The 19,394-nt window shown below is 52.0% G+C and overlaps 1 protein-coding gene across 6 annotated transcripts; it reads right to left on the reverse strand.

Annotated features, from left to right (window-relative positions):
- Nucleotides 1–412: 412 nt before the first annotated feature.
- SETD4 (SET domain containing 4) lies at nt 413–19,184 on the reverse strand. 6 transcript variants are annotated; one of them, XM_045195549.3, is made up of 12 exons: nt 18,717–19,184; nt 17,107–17,275; nt 16,439–16,534; nt 12,788–12,825; nt 10,338–10,426; nt 9,285–9,398; nt 8,628–9,057; nt 6,477–6,651; nt 4,616–4,697; nt 3,717–3,797; nt 1,487–1,610; nt 413–680 (listed from the first exon to the last, which is right to left on the reverse strand). In XM_045195549.3, exons 2-12 carry the CDS (start codon nt 17,177–17,179, stop codon nt 498–500), a joined length of 1,485 nt encoding a protein of 494 aa, XP_045051484.2. In that variant the 5' UTR covers nt 17,180–17,275; nt 18,717–19,184; the 3' UTR covers nt 413–497. The 6 variants fall into 6 exon arrangements, with proteins under 6 accessions (XP_045051484.2, XP_045051492.2, XP_045051496.2 ...); XM_045195557.2 differs by lacking the exon at nt 18,717–19,184 and adding an exon at nt 18,641–18,706; XM_045195561.2 differs by lacking the exon at nt 18,717–19,184 and adding an exon at nt 18,556–18,575.
- Between the last annotated feature and the right edge of the window lie 210 nt (nt 19,185–19,394).

A 19,394-nucleotide genomic window follows, 5' to 3' on the forward strand; every position in this document is an offset into this window, starting at 1 on the left:
GTCAGAGCAGCTGGGGTGAGGGCCGGCTGGCACCCAGGACCACCGGCACCCAGGACTGCCCAGCACTCCCCATGCCAAAGCCACCCACCGCTGGGGCACCCCTGGCCCTGACGGTGACACAGCACAAGAGGAGTGCCGCGTCTCGCCCTTCTGCAGCTGCTGAGGTGGACGAGAGGCAGGCCACCCAGGGAGAGGCAGGCCACCCAGGGAGCCCACCCCTCATTCGGCCCAGCACAGTCCTCAGGCTCCTTCTGTCAGGACCAACTGCTGTTCACTTTGGGTTTTGGAAGCACCATCAGATGGCTCGTCCCCCACAGGGACAGAGCACCAGAACCTGCCGCCCCGCAGATGTCCGCCTGGGTCCCTGGAGCAGCCACCACTCAGCCCCACAAGGAACAGAGAGGCGGAGGAGTGAGCATATCCATGTTTAATAGAAACCAGACGCTGAGTGTGCGCGATTCTATAAAAGACAAAAACAAGCCTCCGTGTAAAAATGATCAAGAAGCCCCGCCCCCGCAGGAGCTGAGCGAAGGCCCTTGGGAGCGCTCTGTGGACGCTGTGCGCAGACGGGTCAGGATCTCAGCAGAGGCCTGGAGAACCTTCAGCTCCTCCGTCCACAGCGTTTCAACCAGAGTGAGCTGGGTCACCAAAGCCACTTCTTCAGCTTTCATGTGAGAAACCTGGAAGTCATTTTTTAAGTGCTTTATTATGATAAAATATACATAAAATGTACCACTTTGAGCACTTTTAAATGTACAATTCAGTAGCATCAAGTATGTTCACAGTGCTATGTAATCATCATCGGAACCATTTCTTCACCCCAAACAGAAACTCTGAACCCAATACACACTACACGCCAACTCCCCACCGCCCCTCCCTCAGCCCTCCCTCCACGGTCTGTCCCCAGGGACTCGCCTGCTCTGGGTATCTCCCTAAGTGGAACCACACAATATTTGTCTTTTGTGTGTTCTGGTTTACTTCACTTAGCACAGTATTGTCTTCAAGACTCATTAAAAATGTTTAAATCCCAGTAATGTTTTCATTCAAATGAGCTGATTTCTCATTTAATTATAACATTTACTAAATAAAAATAAAAGGGGAACAGTACTTAAACACCTATTACCAATAATTCATGCGATGATTTTACCTACTAAAAGGTCAAAGGATACATAGACACAGACAACAGTGTGGTGATTGCGGAGGTGGGGCACGTGGAAGAGGCTATGAAGGGGGATAAATGGTCATGGAAAAAATACACTAAAAATAAATTTTTTAAAAAAGAATGAAATTGCCAAGGAAAAAAAAATAACAATAAAAGGTTCAGACACAACATCAACACTCACAAACAGATCACACGGACGCCCCTTGAACTAAGGCATTAAACGACGCCCTGAGAAGGGGCACCGCCCCCCCAGCAAGTGAGAGCTCGCAACTTCTCCATGGGAACCCTTGTTTAAGGAGAAGATGCGAAGTTACGGAAACATACCTTCTGAAGCGCAGCGTTAGTCTCCTCCACGAAATGATGGCATATTTTCTGAGCTACGTCCAGACTTGTCTTTTCATTTGTATCTGAAACCGATTCCCCAAGAAGTACTTTTTTCCAGCGTGGACTGGAACCAAGATAAAATACAGACGACTTTTACACCTCAGCACCACACCCCACGCCTGTCCGGATTTTCCGTAACAAAATGAACTGCGCCCATAACCGGAGCCCCACACCGTCCCCACCCCCGGCCCCCGCCAGGACAGTCCCCCTGCTGTGCTGAGGAAGACAGCCATGGATGAGCAGTGGGGAGGGCACTCCTATCATCACGCCACCCTGTGTCTGGCATGTCATTGACCAGGTCACATCCACCGGGCACAGGAACAGAGCAGCAGACAGAACAGGAAGGTGAGTCCACAGCCAAAAGGACTAAGAGGCAAAAAGGCAGATTTTTCCTTTTCTTTAAGTGAAAGTCTCTCCTGACATATGGCAACCTGAAGGGAACACATTTCACAAGTAAGAAGCTCTACGGCAGAATCGGCGGTGGTGCCTCCCTCCACGCAGGTCACTCCGCGTGGGCACTAAGAACGTTCGTAGGAGGTGCGGCTCAGTGGGCAGGCAGTGGTGCAGGCGTTCAGGGCAGGCACGAGGGAGCCACAGCAGGACGCTGGCCCCGAAGGTGGCGGGGCCGACTAGACGGCAGGGAGCAGCAGGAGTGGGAGGAAGGGTGGAGAACAGGCGTGCAGAACCTCAAGTGGAGGTGGCCTACCAGGGGAAAGACTGCGACAGTACCCGAGTGGAAGTAAACAGAAGACGCTTAGAAATGCAGGACCTCTGACAAGCCCCCCAGGACATAGTCTCAAACGTCTTTAGCTTCAGGGACGATAGCTGAAACTTCAGGAGCACGTGACTTCTCAGGAAAGAGAGGAAGGAAACCACGTGCCAGGCAGTGTTTTATATGAAACAATTATCTAATCTAATCCTCGCAGTTACCTGCAGAGAAGGCACCACTGTGCCCACATTAGGCACAGAGACTGCGAGTAGGGACAGCGAAGTGCTCATCCCCAGTGACAAGATGACGCAGGGGAGAAAGGGCACATGCCAACAGGCATCAGGTGGAACCCCAAGAAGGCACTTTTCCTGCCACAGCCGGACAGGGAGAAACGAGGCCGGGGGGAAGGCGGCCTCAGCGCGGCCCCTGGAAACAACCAGCTGTCGTGCTGAAGCGGAGGCTGATGTGCCTGAGAAGGACGCACACCTCTCTCCTAGGAGTTGAGGAAGCTTATGTGGGTGCGCACGGACGTCAGAAGAATGGACCATGGACCGGGAAAAGGCAGCAAAGAAAGAAGAGGGAGATAAGACGCAGCCAGGAGAGGCCGCACTTTCCATGGACAGCTGGTCTGCCCAAGTTTCTAGTGAACGACAGGAAGAGGGGCCCTGCAGGCACAGAAGTGTCTGCTGAGAACACTCTCGACCATTACCGGGGCGGGGACCAGGGAGTGATTTTTCTCCCCAAGTCCCCACAGAAGAAAAGGGAGTGACGTCACAGCACATGAGGCATCCCGGAATGGGCGCCCCCACCCACAGGCTCGGTGCGGAGGCCGGTTTCCAGCATTATCTCACCCAACCCTCCCCACAACTCGGGGATGCCTCACCCTCTTCAAGAAGTCCCCCTGCCCATAGTTTCCCCCCGAGCTTTCTCTACACAGAGAGCTGCTCCCCAGCTGCCCGACAGCCCCAGGATGAAGGAGCTCCAGCCTGGGCCACACACGGCCGCAGGAGCTCCGAGGTGGGGGAAGGACCAGGAGCCTGACCAGGATGCATGTCTACACCGGGGGCTACCCTACCTGCCCCCATGAAAACATCCAGGCCTCTCCTTGACCAGGGGTCGGGATCTGCCCCCAGGGCAGAACTGGGTCAGGAGCTCCGCTGGCTCCAGGGAAAAACCCAGCTACTCAGACTTCGCTTGGACAGCATGGCGCCCACACTTCTGATGGGTTCGCCCTGGACAAGGAGCTGCAGGTCAGCGGGGGGAGTGTCTGAGAGGGACTGAAGCGCTCTCTGGACCGTGCACTCTGACCAGGGCGCTCAAACCGGAATCCCAGGAACAGTGAACACTGGGAAGCGAGACCCCACCCCACAGGCGAGTAAGGGGGAACAAGCAGCCCCACACACACAGTGGCACTCCAGATGGCGGCCACAGCCCGTGACCATCATCACACGTGGAACTCACAATTCTTCAGCTCGCAGACATAACAGCTTAAGCGCTGTGAGTAACCTCCAAGACGGTCCATCCCATCCAAACGTCAGATTTCTAAAGTAGAAAAGCAAGGACAAGCCCGTCACTTCAGTGCCTCATGGCAAACGGCTAAAGAGCGAAACGTTTTTCTAACGCAGTCACCAAGTACTAGGGAACCTTCGATCTGGGTCACAAAGACAAAAAGAGAAAAACAAGTTTGCAAATACTTAATAACAAAGCCTGAGTAACAGAAAATTCTCGGGTTAAAAACAAACATCAAAAGCTGCTTTCCAATTTACTTCGGTAAGCGGCTGAACTTGGATGAGGGGCCCCACAGGAGGGCCAGTGCCACGGGTCGCAGCGAGGTGAACGGCAAGAGTCCGGATGGCCCTGGGGGTCCGACCCACAGCTGCCCCACAGCTGGGAGCCCCACACTGGGGCCTGGTTACTCACCACTCAGTTTCACCTTCGGAGGCAAGTCTGAAGGGAACCCCTCGAGCCCTGCTTATCCTAGGTGTGTGGAGTCACCCAGCCACCCTCGTCCCAGGAGCCTGAGCCACGTCGGTAGGGGACGGAGGGCCAGCCCTCCTCACCACACAGTAGGGAGAAGCTGGCGCAGGGCCACCCATTGATACCTGCAGGGCTCTGCTCTGGGACAGCAGCTCCGCTTCTCAGGCTGGTGTCTTAGTCCCTGAAAAAGTTTCTCGACGACTACCTTACCCACCTGTGTGCCCCACAATGACAAGCACAAGTCACTGCACACAGCACATGCTCGATGAACACCCACCTGTCAACTCGTGAGAGCAAAAGGCGTCTCATCCCCACAGAAACCCTGACCCTCAACTTTGTCCTCAAACTGCCTGATGGAGCAATTGAGAGAGGAAAACACTTACTCTGTGAAGTCATGATCCTTCAGAATGGAAATCTTTCTGTCCATCTGTTTATCCGCTGCTGGAAGATACTTAACAAGCACGTCTACATAAAAAAATCAGACTGAGATTTAGGGTGTAATTTAGACAAAAATATAAACCTTTCCTTCTCAGCTCACTTTCCCTCCCATTGGCAATCAAAACATATGTAAACAGTTTTACCTAATTCACACCAAAAAAAAAAAAAAAAAACACCATTCAAGTCCAACTCAGTGAGACTATTACCAGTCCTAGAAAAGCCACAAGAACTCCAAGGCGGAGGACCAACCAACACGTCAGCTCACGCTCCCACTAGGCAAAGCGACCAACAGAAGCAGGCAGGGGAGAGCTCGGCAGGACCGCGGGAACGCGCCCGCCGCCAGTGCAGGCTCTGCACAAGGACGAGGAGGCGCCCACGGTGCTGAGCCCTAAAAGTCAGAATTCACAGTGGTTGGGAGCCCGTGCCTACAGTCGGTCGTAAGCAACTGAAAGTGAATATGCAAAAATTAACAAAGCTATTATGCGTAATAGGGTCATGAGGGATTTTTCTATTTTTAAATGGTCTTTTAATATCTGTTTTTGCTTTTTAAACATAATAATAGCTAACACATAAACGTTCACAAGCCAGCACCTCATGGCCGTCAGTATTACATACACTCATTCTCATACTCAGACGCTGCTCTCCGAGCCAGTTTCCTGAGACACCCACAAGGCCCCGGTTCTGCTTTTCCAGTTCATTTTTGTAAACAGCATTACGACTCTGCCTATAGGATGGGCCTATAGGATGGAGCAGTATGACCTTGACCAAGGTTCTATTTCCACTAGAACTTACATTAAAACTACCCTAAATTACATACTTAGTAAGTCTGGCCATTTCTTCGTGGCCTAGGAAACTGTTCTCTGCTGCTTCAGGAGAAGGGGAACTCAGTCTTCTATGTGCTGTTTTTCACACCGTACTTAGAATTTCCACAGCATAAAATACCTAAATTACTACCTTAAAAAATAGCCATACCAAGCCCTGGCCAGGTGGCTCAGTTGGTTAGAGCATCGTCCTGATCCACCAAGGTTGCAGGTTCAATCCCCGGTCAGGGCACATACAAGAAGCAACCAATGAATGCATAAATAAATGGAACAACAAGTTGATGTTTCTCTCTCAAAAAAAAAAAAAATCAGTAAATACAAAAGAATTTTTTTTTAATTTTTTTAAAAATAGCCATACCAATGATGATGGCTTGTTAACAGGTCACAAAAGAACATAAATAAAATCAATACTTCAGCCCTGGCTGGATGGCTCAGTTGGCTAGAGCATCGATCCAATACACCAAGGTTGTGGGTTCGATCCCTGGTCAGGGCACCAATAAAAGGGGGGGAAAATCATTATTTCATTGTGGCATTAAACCCCAAAACAAAGACTGTGTAATGTATTTATCTCTGTGATTAACACAGTGCTTTACATACAATAGGTGCTTAATAAATACCTATTATTTGTTGCTTTCTAATCCTATCATATCTCTAGTGACAGTGAAATGTCTCAGTACAAAAATTTCCTTTTCTTCCCTTTTGTTAATACATTTATTTCCTTAGCACGCTCCCTTCTCTTCCATTCTACTACCTGACCTAACACGACAAAACTCTTCTCGGCTCTTCGTATCGTCAATAGCGATCAAACCTTGTTGTTCTTACTTCATTATTACAACTACATGGGCAGTAAGAGTCAGGCTAGCCCCACCTAGGAGACAGTAAATGACAAGCATCTTAAGGTTTGCCCCTTTTGTTAAAACTTAAAATAACCGCATCCCCAGAGGGGGAAAAACGTCTACCATCTCAGGGATGAGAGAGCCCCAACCTTGGGCGACGTGCACACAGGCGTGGGGGTTGCAGGGGGGCACGAAGCCATACTCCAGGAGCAGCCGCTGGTTGTCATGGGGGCCGTAGCAGATGAGCACCTCTTCGTGCGGCCTCCAGCGTGAGCCCGTCCGAATCTCGTAACAGCGAGTCTCCTCATTAAATGCTGCGTTCACCTATACAGAAAAATCTGGGTAAAGCATTTTTTAAAGCAAAACACAGCACTAAGAAGACTAAGTCACTGCACTGACTTAAGCCAGGTGCCCTTGCACTCGCCACTGACTTGACCCACAGTTGGAACAGTGCCTGCCCCCACTGCGGCCCCTGGGGGGGATGGATGAACTCGGGACCCCTGACAATGGACCTCGTAGACAGCCAGGCGGGGAAGGGCCGGGCAGGCCCCACAGGGCTGCTCTAGGGGGCAGAGTCACCAGCGGGAGCCATTGGAGGCGGGCTTCATAGTGATAGGTCACCGGCTCCCTGGGTTCAGTGGAAAGACACCATTTGCCTGTTTGAGTGACTACGAGGCTGGTGGGGAGGTGAGGCCTGGTGGGCTGAGGGCCCAGTGGGGGCAGCTAGTCTGGCTGACAGAGAGACCAGCCAGGTGGGGAGCCTTCCCTGACAGCTTGGGGACTAACTATCTGGTGAGAGCAGAGGACTCCAGTTGGGCCTCTGGGGCCCTGTAAGGCCCAGAGAATTTCAGGTCCTACAATATGCAGCCGTCGAGCATGGTGTCACCGGCTGATACTGTCACCTGGATTTGCGACAATTTTGTGAGTTGATAGGTATGGAGGAAAACAAGACCTAACTGTCCCCCACAGTAAGGAGTCGGCAGAGGCACTGAGCCTCCTCACTTAGCAGCAGATCGAAGCAAGATGAGGCGAGCCGAGAAATCCCTACCTTGCGGCATGGACAACAGACCGGGGCCGTGGTTTGGCATTCCACGCCAAGAGCCAGCTGCCACGCGCTCCAGACGGGGGCACAGCCATCTTTTGCCATAAAGGCCAGAGAGTAAACCTCTTAGGCCCACCCAAGGCCCTTGAACCACCTGCCCCCAGGCTGCAGTAGGCAGTACCCTGCAGTCTACTGTAAAATGACTGGTCTGGGCACACATGCACTAACAGTCCCCAAAATAAAGCCACACCAAGGGTGCCTGAGTCCCTGTGTCCAGCCTCCCCCTGCACTACACGCCCCCAACATTATTTCAACCTCAACCACAGAAACACCCTCCTAGACCCGGCCTCCTTTGCTCGAGGTTTAGAGGCACAGCTTTCTACAGAAGTGACAAGCAGACAATCGACAAGACTGTCCTGGCCTCGGAAAGCGCAGTGAGGGCCTCCTGCACTCCCCTCCAATGACAATGGGCTAACCAGGTGCCACGGACTTCTCAGGGGGGTGTGGGGTGTGAAGGGGACAGATGAGCACCAGTTCCAGCCACGGTGCCTCCAGGGGCACCCTGGGTAGGTACAGGGGTGCCTGCACACAGATGCCCCCCTCCACGGCTGGCCTCCACCCTGCGGGCCCACAGGAGGAAGCCCCCTCCTGTGCCGGGGGCAGACCTGGGGGATAGGAGGCTGCAACTCTCCCACAGCGGGATGCCTTCATGATCCCCAGACTCCTCCGAACAACAGCTGCCCAGCCAGTGAAGGTTTAGAGAAGGCCTGCTACACGGTAGGCCCTGAGCGAGCCCTGAGGTTACACTGAGGAACACGGCAAAGTCCCCGTCCTCCATGACAGCAGAGCTCAGAAGGGCCAGATGCTCACGCTGGCCCGTGAGCACGGCACAGATGAAGGCTGACAGCGACACCAAGGGGAAAGGGAACGGGATAGGCGAGCAGGCCCAACTGCAGTGCCAGGTCTCAGAGGGAGGAGGGAGAACTGCGCACCCCAGGTGGGGGCGGGGAGGGGGGAGGGCAAGTACAGCCCCGGGCTCTGCTGGCCTGGACAGCAGGGGAAAGCGGGCAGAGGAGGAGGATGGCAGGAGGGAACGCGGGGCTGGGAGGAAAGACTGGAGCGTACTGACGGCAGGCAGGGCCACCTAAAGCCAGCTGCACCCTTCCCTGTGGCTTCACTCACATTCTAGGTCACAGGTTCTACACGTCAGAGTCCTTCCTACAGAAACAAAACCTGTGTGCCCTCGTCAATATCTTACCTGGGCGGCAGGGCTGTGATTCAGCAGATCCAGGTAGGGGGCCAGTGCGCAGGTGTCCAGCTCCGCGGAAAAGCACTGCCTCCGCGCATGCGCCAGGTACACCGCTCTGGTGTTGACGGTGCCCCAGGCCCACAGGAAGGCGCTGTAGCTGAAGATGCTCTCCACAGCCTCGGTGAACAGAGGCTGCAGGGAAGAGAAAAAGTCTCTGGAGGACGTGAACAACTCCTGCACGCAGGTTCTCTGCTCCCTGGCCTTCGCTTTCAGAGGTCTGGGGAGGAGGTCCACCACCTCCGGCTCCAAACAAACAGGGCAGGTATAGGCCTTCGGTAAAATCTCCAGGTAAGACTTCCAGGGAGACCGATCCCCAGCATGCTTTTCTGCGACTAGGAAGGTGCACAGAGCCAGCAGAGGAGATGGAGGAGGCTGCCACCTTTTAAAATCGAAAGCCAGAGTGAAGAAGTTACTTTCACTGGAAGTTACAGACCTCCTCGTGGTTTGTTTGGCTCCCAGCGGGGCTGGGCCACTGTCGCTCCTCCTCGCCCACTTCCTTCGTGCGCCGGCGGGAGGGCCTTCCTTCTCCAGGCTTCCTCTCTGGAAAGCACCTGACCCAAGTCCTCTGAGCAAGTCACCCCATCGACAGGAGGACAATCTCACTACCTGAGTCCCGGCTTTGCTTGCAAGGGGCTCCTTTCTGCAGAACACCTCTGCTTCCAGCTTGGCTCTCCGCTGTTAAAGCTTTTGGTGGAAGTCACTTCTGTCACTTGGATGCTGCTATAAAACGTGGTGGGGGTGGGGGGCCGATGGAAAGAATTTAGACCTGCCCCATCCACTGGGTACGTGTGGCTACTTCAATTTTAATCCTAACTTACCATCTCTACTACAATTATACACTGCAGTATTTTCATCTGTTCCCAAAAAGATCTCACGCTGCAAGAATGTATTTAGAAAGTTCACATTAATCCTTCAAAGCCCAGATTCCTACGTTCCCGTACAGTCTACTCAAAGTTTCAGAATGACACAGAAAACTAACACTAAGGGCATCCTTGCCTCTACTCAGGCCAGTACAGATGCGTCGGGCCTCCGGCAAGGCAAGGGGGGCGGGCACACCCAGAACTTGGCCTGGGTTAAAAGACAGTGCGATCTTCCAACCCTCACGATTTAGAAAACGCGTCTGCTGAGGATCTCATGCACTCCGTCCTCAGACAGTCCCCCGACGAAGGCCCACTGCAGCATGTGCCAGAAAACAGTTCTCCACTCCAACGCTGGCCTCCTCCCTCTAGGCCAAATAGAACTAACTCTTTCATGATGTCGACAGCTCTTCAGAGTTGAAAGAAAATTCAAGCAAATACCACAAGGGTAGAAACAAAAGAGTAATTAATGTTTGTCAAGCTCTACTGCGACAGAGAACAGGCCCCCACGAGCCAAGGGCCTCAGCCGCGGTGTCCCTCCATTACCCATTTAAGCTTTACTTTCTGACAGGTCAGGATGCAAGCCCACCTCCCAGGCAGCTGCTGAAAACCTTTGAAATGCAGTTTACAATGAGCTAAGACAAAGCTTCACTGAGCAGAGCAGACCTTCCGCATCACTGCAGGTGCCAGCTATGTGGAGGGGCTGGGTCCTCGTGTCCCCGTCTTAGGGGACAGATCTGCCAATGACACAGACGTGAAAGGAGAAGCGGGGCACCAGATGAGCGTGTGTGCGGTCACTTACTTAGCGACGTACGCCCCTAAGTAGCTCCTAATCACTGTGTCCGTGGTGAGCAGGCAACTCTCGGGCAACGACAGAATCACCTGTCCCTCCTTACCAAAAGAGAAAGTCAAGTTTAGCACGCCCATGCTCTGGGAACCACCTGTGAGCACGCGTCTCACCAAGTCCCCTTTCTGCCATCCTGTCCTCAGAGCCCAGAAAACCCAACCTCAGACCACCACAGGGCCCCCCAGCAGACTGAGCCTGTGCCCAAGTCAGCAGGTAGAGGTGAGGCTGCTCCCACGCAGGCCCTACGACTCCGATGGGAACGAAAGGTCAATGGTGGGACTGACACCCACCACCAGTCAACCTTTGACCAGAAAGGAAAGTGGAAACACTCGGACAACCCAAATCAAACTGTCCCTTCACTTTCTCAGGCCCAGAAATCGTGCTGCCTTCAGGAAACAGACAGAAGCCACCCAAACCCCCACCCGGTCACCCATGTCTGCAGTGGCTGGGCCAGGCCGTGGCCTCCTCCCCACACAGCCGGTGCCCTGGCTGAGGACAGGGCCTTGTTTTACCACCCCAAAGGGATAGTTTTTCAGTTCCTCCCACTGAGATAGAAACACAGGAAGAAAAATTAAGATGCCAGGTAACTGACACCAGGAACGAAGCACTAAGAAGCCAGATGTAAGGTCCTGCTTTTGTTATAACTGGCACCAAAGTTAAAAATTTCAGCCAAACGTTGTCTGGGCTCCGTGGCTGTTAAATCGAGATTAAGCTGGGTGATTGCTACCATCCCTTCCTGTACCGACAGCTGTGACTTTCTGATTTGTAAAGAACCACTTGATAAAACGTTCTGTATCTTGGGTAAATATCTTCATCATCAAAACTCATCAAACTGGATACTTAAAATCTGTGCATTTTGCCCTCGCTAGTGTGGCTCAGTGGATTGAGCACCAGCCTGTGAACCAAAGGGTCACTGGTTTGATTCCCGGTCAGGGCACAGGCCTGGGTTGTGGGCCAGGTTCCCCGGTGCAGGACACACGAGAGGCAACCACATATTGATGTTTCTCTCCCTCTCTTTCTCCCTCCCTCCTCTCCCGTCTAAAAAATAAATAAATAAAATCTTTAAAATCTGTGCATTTCACTATGTGTAAAGTACGTCTCAATTTCCAAAGTCTAACGAAAAAGTCTTATTTAAAAGTACGCATAGAGCAGCTGCCAATTATCATTTCACGATCTCAACTGAAATAACCCACCTTCACTGCTGCGTACGTGAGAGGTACATTTCTCCCCTCCCACATTCTGCTACAGAATGGATTACACCTCCATTCAAAAAGCAGCATTATACAATGTGAACCCACTTAACAGGAATGAGCTGCACACTGAAAATGGTTAAGATGGTAAGTTTTATGTTATGTATGTTTTGCCCCAATTAAAAATTTAAAATAGCATAGCAGAATTATAACATTAAAAGTTACCATTCTCTACAATAAACATAAGTACATGGCTGGGTTTTATATAAATGAAATTAAGAAATTAAAAATAAGGTAATTTCAATAAATAAAAATAATTAAACATCCAGACAACTGCAATCGAACAATAATTATTAAAAATAAAATAAAATATTTTACACTAAAAAAACACATGGATGGCATAAAAAAATAATGACAAACAAATTAAGGCGTAATGTGCAGCTGCACAGGAAGGTGTGCACACGACCCAGCACGGGAAGAACTACAAGGGGCCTTGGGGCTCCCTTGTCATCCAGCTCCTCATCCTCCAGGGGAGGGAGCAGACGCCCAGGGGGTGAGGAGCGAGCTGGGGACCATCTGGAGACAGGATCCCAGGCCCCCTCCCCCTGCTTGCTCCTTCTGCCCCCTCTACTGTGCCGGGTCTCTCTGATGAGAGCAGCTCCCTCCCCTGGCACATGGAAAATATGATCTGACTTATATAACGTGCCTGGCAGAAACTGCTGGCTGCCAACACCAACAAGCCTCTGCCCTCCTCACTGCCAACGGGGCTGCGCACCTGGGCTGGCAGATGAGGTGAGGCTGGAACTTCCTTGGCGGGAGGAAGTCTGCCCTTCCTCACCCCCTTGCTAGGTCCTGCTGCTCCGGTTCCAGGCACTCCACGAAGGACCTGAGGGTGTCGGCCCCCTCGAAGGATGCGGGCAGAGAGCTGCAAAGAGCCTGGGCCACAGATGGCCATGGATCACCGCGCCAGCGGGCTGCCTACCCAGGCTTGTTCACACGAGGGCAAGAGAAACTTCTACTGTTTACACACTGTTACTGGGGGTTTGTCTCTTGTATGCAGCAAACTACATTCTAACTGACAGAATTGTGTCAAAATGTGTCTACTGGGTAAAAAAATGCCTGTACATCTGAAATATTTTTAATCCACTTGGTTTAAACCACAGTAACAAAGCAGCAACATCTCCACTGGGTTTCGAGGACAAGGGAAACTCTCACCTGCAGGGATGTTTTGCTCATCAGCCCTCTTCCCGTACCTAGGAACACAAAGAAGAGAAACGGTAAATCCTTTCAGCTCCCAGGGCTCAGAGACACCCTCCTGAATAAGAGACGGGAATGAACTTCAAAACCCCACAGAGCTGAAGCTGGGTGTCTCGTACCCTCTGACCCCCCGAGGACCCAGAAGCTCTCTGGAAAACGTCCTGACCTCCCTCTGGGTGTGTAACCCGGAAGGGCACAGTGAGCTGCAGAGTTGAGACCTAAGGATCACGGACTTTCTACCGATCTGCGGCTGGTCTCGTACAGGGACCTTTAAGTGGACCTCTCTCCTCTGGGGCCTTACCAGCCGGGGGGCGGGGCGCTACTCCTACTACCCACCAGACCTCAGAGGCCTCGTGCCACTTTTGCCAGACCCAGCTTTCCCCATAATGACTCGAGACCTCTTTGACTGACTGACCAGTAATGCCCAGTCAGGTCCCCCAAGCCTGTGGACTATACCCCTCCCCTCCTTGACCAGGCAACCCATGAGACTGGGTGCTGTCCTTAACTGGGCGAGGGCAGGCCCAGCGCCACCGGCCCCCTGCGAGCCAAGGCCTTGGCCAGAGCACTCACACTACAGGGTCCCCACCACCACCTCCATGGAAGGCTGTCCCTGCGTGCCCGCGGCACCCCCTGCAACGGTCAGATGGCCACTTCTCTGGCAGGCACACGTACGACACGACCAGTAATTACTGCATGGGTCTACAGTACTCATCTCTTCAAGTTCATGGCTCTCGACCTTTTTCTCTCTTGGCCAGGAGGAAACACAACTCAGCAAAGGTCAGCCCGCAGGACTACTGGGAGCTCCTGGCTCATGGAGAGAATTCCTGCCTGATGAGTCCCAACTCACCTCCCCACCCAGAAGCACCCAGCTATCAGACACGCGGTTCTGGCTGTAGGAACCTAACTTCGGGGGGTGCCCCAGGGTGGGGCAATCAGCCCTGTGAGCCAGACCCTTTCTGGAATCGACACTAAGAAAATGATCCCCGCCCCCCACCACAGGGTCACCCTTAAAAGACTTGTACGAAATTTTAAGTGGAAATTTATCACCAAACATATATAGGGGTGAGCAAAAGTAGGTTTACAGTTGTAATACACATAATACAATAATTAATAAAGTAATAACATAAGAATAAACTGCGTTCTACATGCTCACAACTGTAAACCTACATTTGCCCACCCTGTATATGAACAGAGCCTGGCATATGGGATAAATCTGGAAGATACTTCACCTGTGTTTCTACGGTACAGTAGAAACTACGTCGACCAGAAAACAGACCACAATAACCGGCACAGACTAAGGCACGGTAGGAAGTAGCCGTGAGGACCTTATCAAAGCTTATCACCGACTCCCACGGCCTTAAAGTTTCTGCTACCTCAAATCTGCCCGGGGCTCACCTGTGGCCAGGGCTTTGGGGGGAAAAGGACATACTGGGGTCAGCTCCTAAAGCACAGATCAGGCAGCAGTCTGGAGACTGAATCCTGCTTGCAACCTCAGACCCCTGCCTTGCTCCACCACACGCTAAGACTCAGTGCCCCCCAATTTTGTACATTTTGACAGAATGCCATAAACGTTTCTTTCTACCACACGCTGATGAAGAGCTGAAGATACATAAAGGGCCTGGAGAAGGTGTCATGGACTGAATGCTCCTTCTCCTCCACAGTCACATGTTGAAGCCCTAGCCCCTAACCCCTAACGTGAGGGTCTTTGAAAAGTGATTGGGTCACAGGGTGGAGTCCTCATGAATGGAGTCTAGTGCCTTATAAAAAACAGACACAAGTTCCCTGTGCTCCGCCCACCACGTGCGGGCACAAGGCAGGGCTGGCAGTTTGCAAACCAGGAATCAGGCCTCACCAGACCCTGCACTTCCCGGCGGCAGAGCTGTGAGAGCCACGCTGCTGTTTAAGCCCACAGTCTGCGGTGACTTGTTAGAGCAGCCCCAGCTGCCAGAGGCCCCGTGGCCCCCAGCACTGTCAGCCGGGGCTCTGATCGTGGCCAAACCAGTTGGCTTTCGCCCCTCTGTGGCTATGAATCTGGAGGGGCTCAGACATACTTGCTCCTACTTCTAAAAACAGTAACCCTCCACTGCTCCCAACTACGAATGGATTACTTATTTTCAGGCATTCCATTTAAAGCCTATGTCAATCCCTGCTTGGTAATTTTAAACCTATCCTCCTCGAGGCAAACTGACCTTGAGGAGTAGGCGGGCCTCAGGCCCCGTGCATCCACTCCTGGCTAGTTTCTCTCGACCATCTCGACCATCTTGTGAAGAGCTCCATCCAGTAAAACCTAAGAAGGTGGCTTTTACTGACCGTTCCTGACACACCAAACAGGAACATTCTGCCACAGACTGACAAACATGATTCACCACTAACAGAAAATGGCTCAAACAAGTAGTTCAGCCCAAAGTCACCGTGTATAACTGATGCATCACCTAACTCAACCAGGGGCCCACGTGGTAAATCATTCCTCTTGGGTGATGTATAAGGACGTGAATTTGCTCAGTTAGGGGTACTGGAATAATCATTTTCATGTCCGAGGGGCGCATTCAGAAGCATAGGATTTGAACGTTCTATCAGGGAAAACGCCTGCACCTGACCCGTGACGAGGACAGTCGGGGCCTCAACCACGCAGCCTTCTCTACGCCACAGCAGACCCACACCCTTCGAAGAGCCCTGTGGTCCTCCCTCCCACACACCCACACAAGCTGCCTGACTTCTCTAAGGGAATGTTCCAGAAGAGAATGCTAATCCAAAGTCCATGACAAGCTGCTTAATTTCCAGAAAAGAACATTAATTCAACTTCCACCACCAGCTGCTCAGACTGAGAAGAGAGTGTTAGCCCCTCTGCTCAGGCAGAGGATGGCCACAGCCTCAGCCCCTAGGGCTGCTCCTCCAGCACCCAGGGCGCGGCCTCAGCTTCCCCAGCCCTCCTGTCCAGTCGCACACCAGAGGACGCCAGTGCGTCGGCCACTGAGAACCGCCCTCCCCTCAGAAAACGGTTTGACTCCCCTGAGCTATGGGATAATCGTGGGAGCCTGCGTGGTTTCACAAGTCGCGTGACATCACCCTAAGTGTGCCGACCAGGACACCGGTCACCATGTCACACAGTTGTCTCCCCTGCGAGGACCCAGTGAGGACATTTCCTTCAAGTCTAAGTGCCAGAATCACCTGCACTTCCGTGGAGTAACCTGAGGCTTACAGACACTAACATCCAGGTCATGCCCCTGAATCCGTCCAGGCTGCGGGAAAAGTGCGTCAGAGAGGTGGCTCACCCCTGGGAGACGCGCCGGATTTCATAATCACGGCCTTTCTGTGTCAGCCTGATCCCTGCCTTCACCGCAGTTTTCTGTTCTCATTTCCCTTTTATATTTTGAATTTTATTTCACCACTCTGGAAGTCCTCCTCACAAGCCGCTTTATTTTTAGGTAAAGTGTGTTAACCCACCTCCACACACGTTACAACCACTACAAGGCAGGAGGCCCGACACCCAATACAAAACATGCTCCCAGAGAGAACAGCGCCACCTGCAAGACTCGTCCGTGCTTTCCTGCCACCTGTGCCCACATGCCTCCTGTGACAAAGGTCATGAGAACTGAAGGCCAGACTTACCTGGAAAACAAGCAGGTACCAAGTTTGTATCTTCAAACTTCCTATCTTTCAGCCACTTCTTAAGCTCTATAAATTCAGGCTTGTAGCTCTCATTCACTAATCATGGAAAGAAAAAGTGGTGATTAAAATCACTACATAATCAGATCACCATTAAAAAGAAAATCTGATGAATTGTCTCAGTGTAATCATAAAAGGGAATAAATTTTAAAATGTACAAACAATGTAACTAAAAAGAAAAACTATATGGTCATCTCAGAGGCAGGAAAAGCAACTGGTAAAATCTAACTTTATAATATAGTAACTTCTAGTTAGCCAAGCACTTTCACATACAGTAGGTCATTCAAACTGGGTTAGGCTGAACTCAAAATGATGACTTTATATATAAACATTGATACTTTGCAGGTAATTAGAGGTCAGGAGAGAGGTTAGGACTAGAAACAGAACCCTGGAAGTCATCCCCAAAGGAGACACAGTTGCAGCAATGATAAACATATCTACATTCCCACCGATTGAGAAGAACACAGTGGCACAATTACAAAGGGTATTCTCTGAGAAACATTCTCTGTGAACACTGCCCACGTGCCCTTGACAACAGCTATGTGCACCTGTTAATACCAAGCAACGAAATCCCTTTTTCGTCACTGGCACCAAAAAAATCAAAATTGTACCTCCTCTTGATTCAGAACTTCTGAAGAGTTTTCGTCTTCTCATCCGGCTTGTTCTTCCCCTTCCCTTCTTCATACTGAGATCACAGCTTCTGTTTAGGTGCCCAATCTAAAGTAAAAAGCATTTCCTGTGCCTTTTCTCCTAGTATATGAGAATCACTGTTCTTTGTACCTATAAAGACACAAATAGACCAACATATTTTATTGGGTAAACCATTTCTCTAAAGGTTTTCGTATACAGGGCGTTTACAGTAAGAGCTAAATCACGATCCCTTGTGCAGGAATGGAATGCCCGTTAACAGCTCTATCCTGAGGTCCTACTAAACGCGGGTTAATCTGTGTAAATCCTCATAACTGATTTGATAATCCTGTGCTTTGGTGACTTACCCACCTCAAATCTAATCGACATTTACTCAGCACTCACCTAACTATACTTCTGAACAAACAGGAGCCATGAAGCCCCCATCAGCCAGGAAGTCTTGGAGAGGAAAATCGAAACAAAAACACAACAGGATCCTGAAGTAAATGCAGTTAATGGGGTTTGCAAGAGCTCAGGGAGGGAGTGAGAGCCAAGAAAGCAGACAAAACAGACACGATGATAAAATCTAAAACGACTACTAGAGTTTCTACATGTTACTTTCTTGGAAACATAAACATAAAATCCACTAAAAACCACCGCAGGAGTATCACCCAGCCATTAACAGGGAGAAAATATGTGCTACGAGGTAACACTGTCCAAGATATATTAAGTGAAAAAAACAAAGTTGCAGAACTGTACAAACTTAATGATCCCTTCTAGGTTTGCTTTAGAGCACATTATAGATGTTTATGAAACCAAAGGATTTAAGAAAAAATGTTCAAAGATGTGTAAGGAGAAGGGGCTTTTACTATTCCTTTTGTATCCTCCTACTCTGATTTACATATGTATGAGTACATAAGTAACATAATATAAACACTACTTGCGTTTACGTACGTGCACTTCAATCATACAACAGTTTTTCCAATCTACTACTAATGCCGGGCAGAAATGAGTAACAGGACAAGAGTTCCAGGCACTATTAACATCCCACTTCGGCCCTGGAAGGGTCACTGTTTCACCTACCAAAAGGTGGCAAGTCGGCTCCCAGGGTCAACCAGACTGGGCCCCCCTCACCCGCTCTGGTGCCCCGTCTCCGCCGCAGGCTGGGTCCCGGCCGGCTGCGCCCATGTGGAGCGCAAGCGAGCTCTACGAGTGGAGCTACGGTGACAGCCCGGCTAACGCCACCGTCCTTCCTCCCAGTCCGACCAGCACTCGAGCGGTCTGCAGGTCCCACGCACCGCCCTCCTCGCCGCAACCAGCCGAGCGCGACCCAGACGCGGCTCTTTACAAACCCCCGCCCTTAGGCTCCTTCGCATCCCGCATCCCGCACCCCTCCCCTCGCCAGCGCCTCAACCGCGGCTTCTTGGACCAACATTCGCCAAAAGTACGATATCCGGGCCTGACGGAGGCACGCGATGCGAACTCCGTTCTCCTCCTTAGACCAGAAAATTAAAATACCAGAACGCTGCAGCCCGCGGCTGCTCCCGTTACCCGGACAACGGGATGCCCAGGCCCAGAAGTGCTTCCGGCTCACCTCGGCGAAGGGCGCCGGCTTCAATGGGGCGGGGGGGCAACCGGGCCCAAGGCCCGTGGACACCGGGAACAGCACCCAAATGATCGCGAGTTAAAGACACGGGCCGCGGCAGCAGGGAGAGAGGCTGGGCGCCGTCAGTACTGCGTGGAGTCTTCACTAACCGAAGCCAAGCCCTCGTTTGCCAGGAGGAGCCGTGTCTCCACCACGGCCTGCCGCCTGGCGCATGCGCAGTGTGTTCCGGGTGCGCCGAGGACGCCCAGACCGGCCGCGATCTACGTCCCCGCACCGCAGTTGAGGGGAACGTGCACTCTGATGAGCAGACCTGTGGAGTCACCTTCTGCCTGCTGAACGGGAGGAAGCTCCTAGGCGCGCATCCCAGGCCAGACCCTCAGGGCAGGCACCCACCCTCTGGTCCGCGGACCTCCACCTCGCCCCGGAACCAAGAAGCCCTGGCAGCCACAGACTCTGCCCTCCCCGACTTCCCCGACGGCCCGGGCCCGCCCCTGTGCTTGGCTCGCCCCGCCTCACTGGCCTAGTAGTCCCAGTGTCAGCCTTGCAAGAGAATTCCCTCTTTTTTAGGTGAATAGTCCTCCCTGCGAGGTGGAGCTCAATTTCTGCCCCACCCACCCCACCTTGATATGCACAGTGACTTGCTTCCAGAGAGTACTGTGCGGTATG

This window comes from Desmodus rotundus, chromosome 2 (genome assembly GCF_022682495.2).
Source record: "Desmodus rotundus isolate HL8 chromosome 2, HLdesRot8A.1, whole genome shotgun sequence".
NCBI classification, from domain to species: Eukaryota; Metazoa; Chordata; class Mammalia; order Chiroptera; family Phyllostomidae; genus Desmodus; species Desmodus rotundus.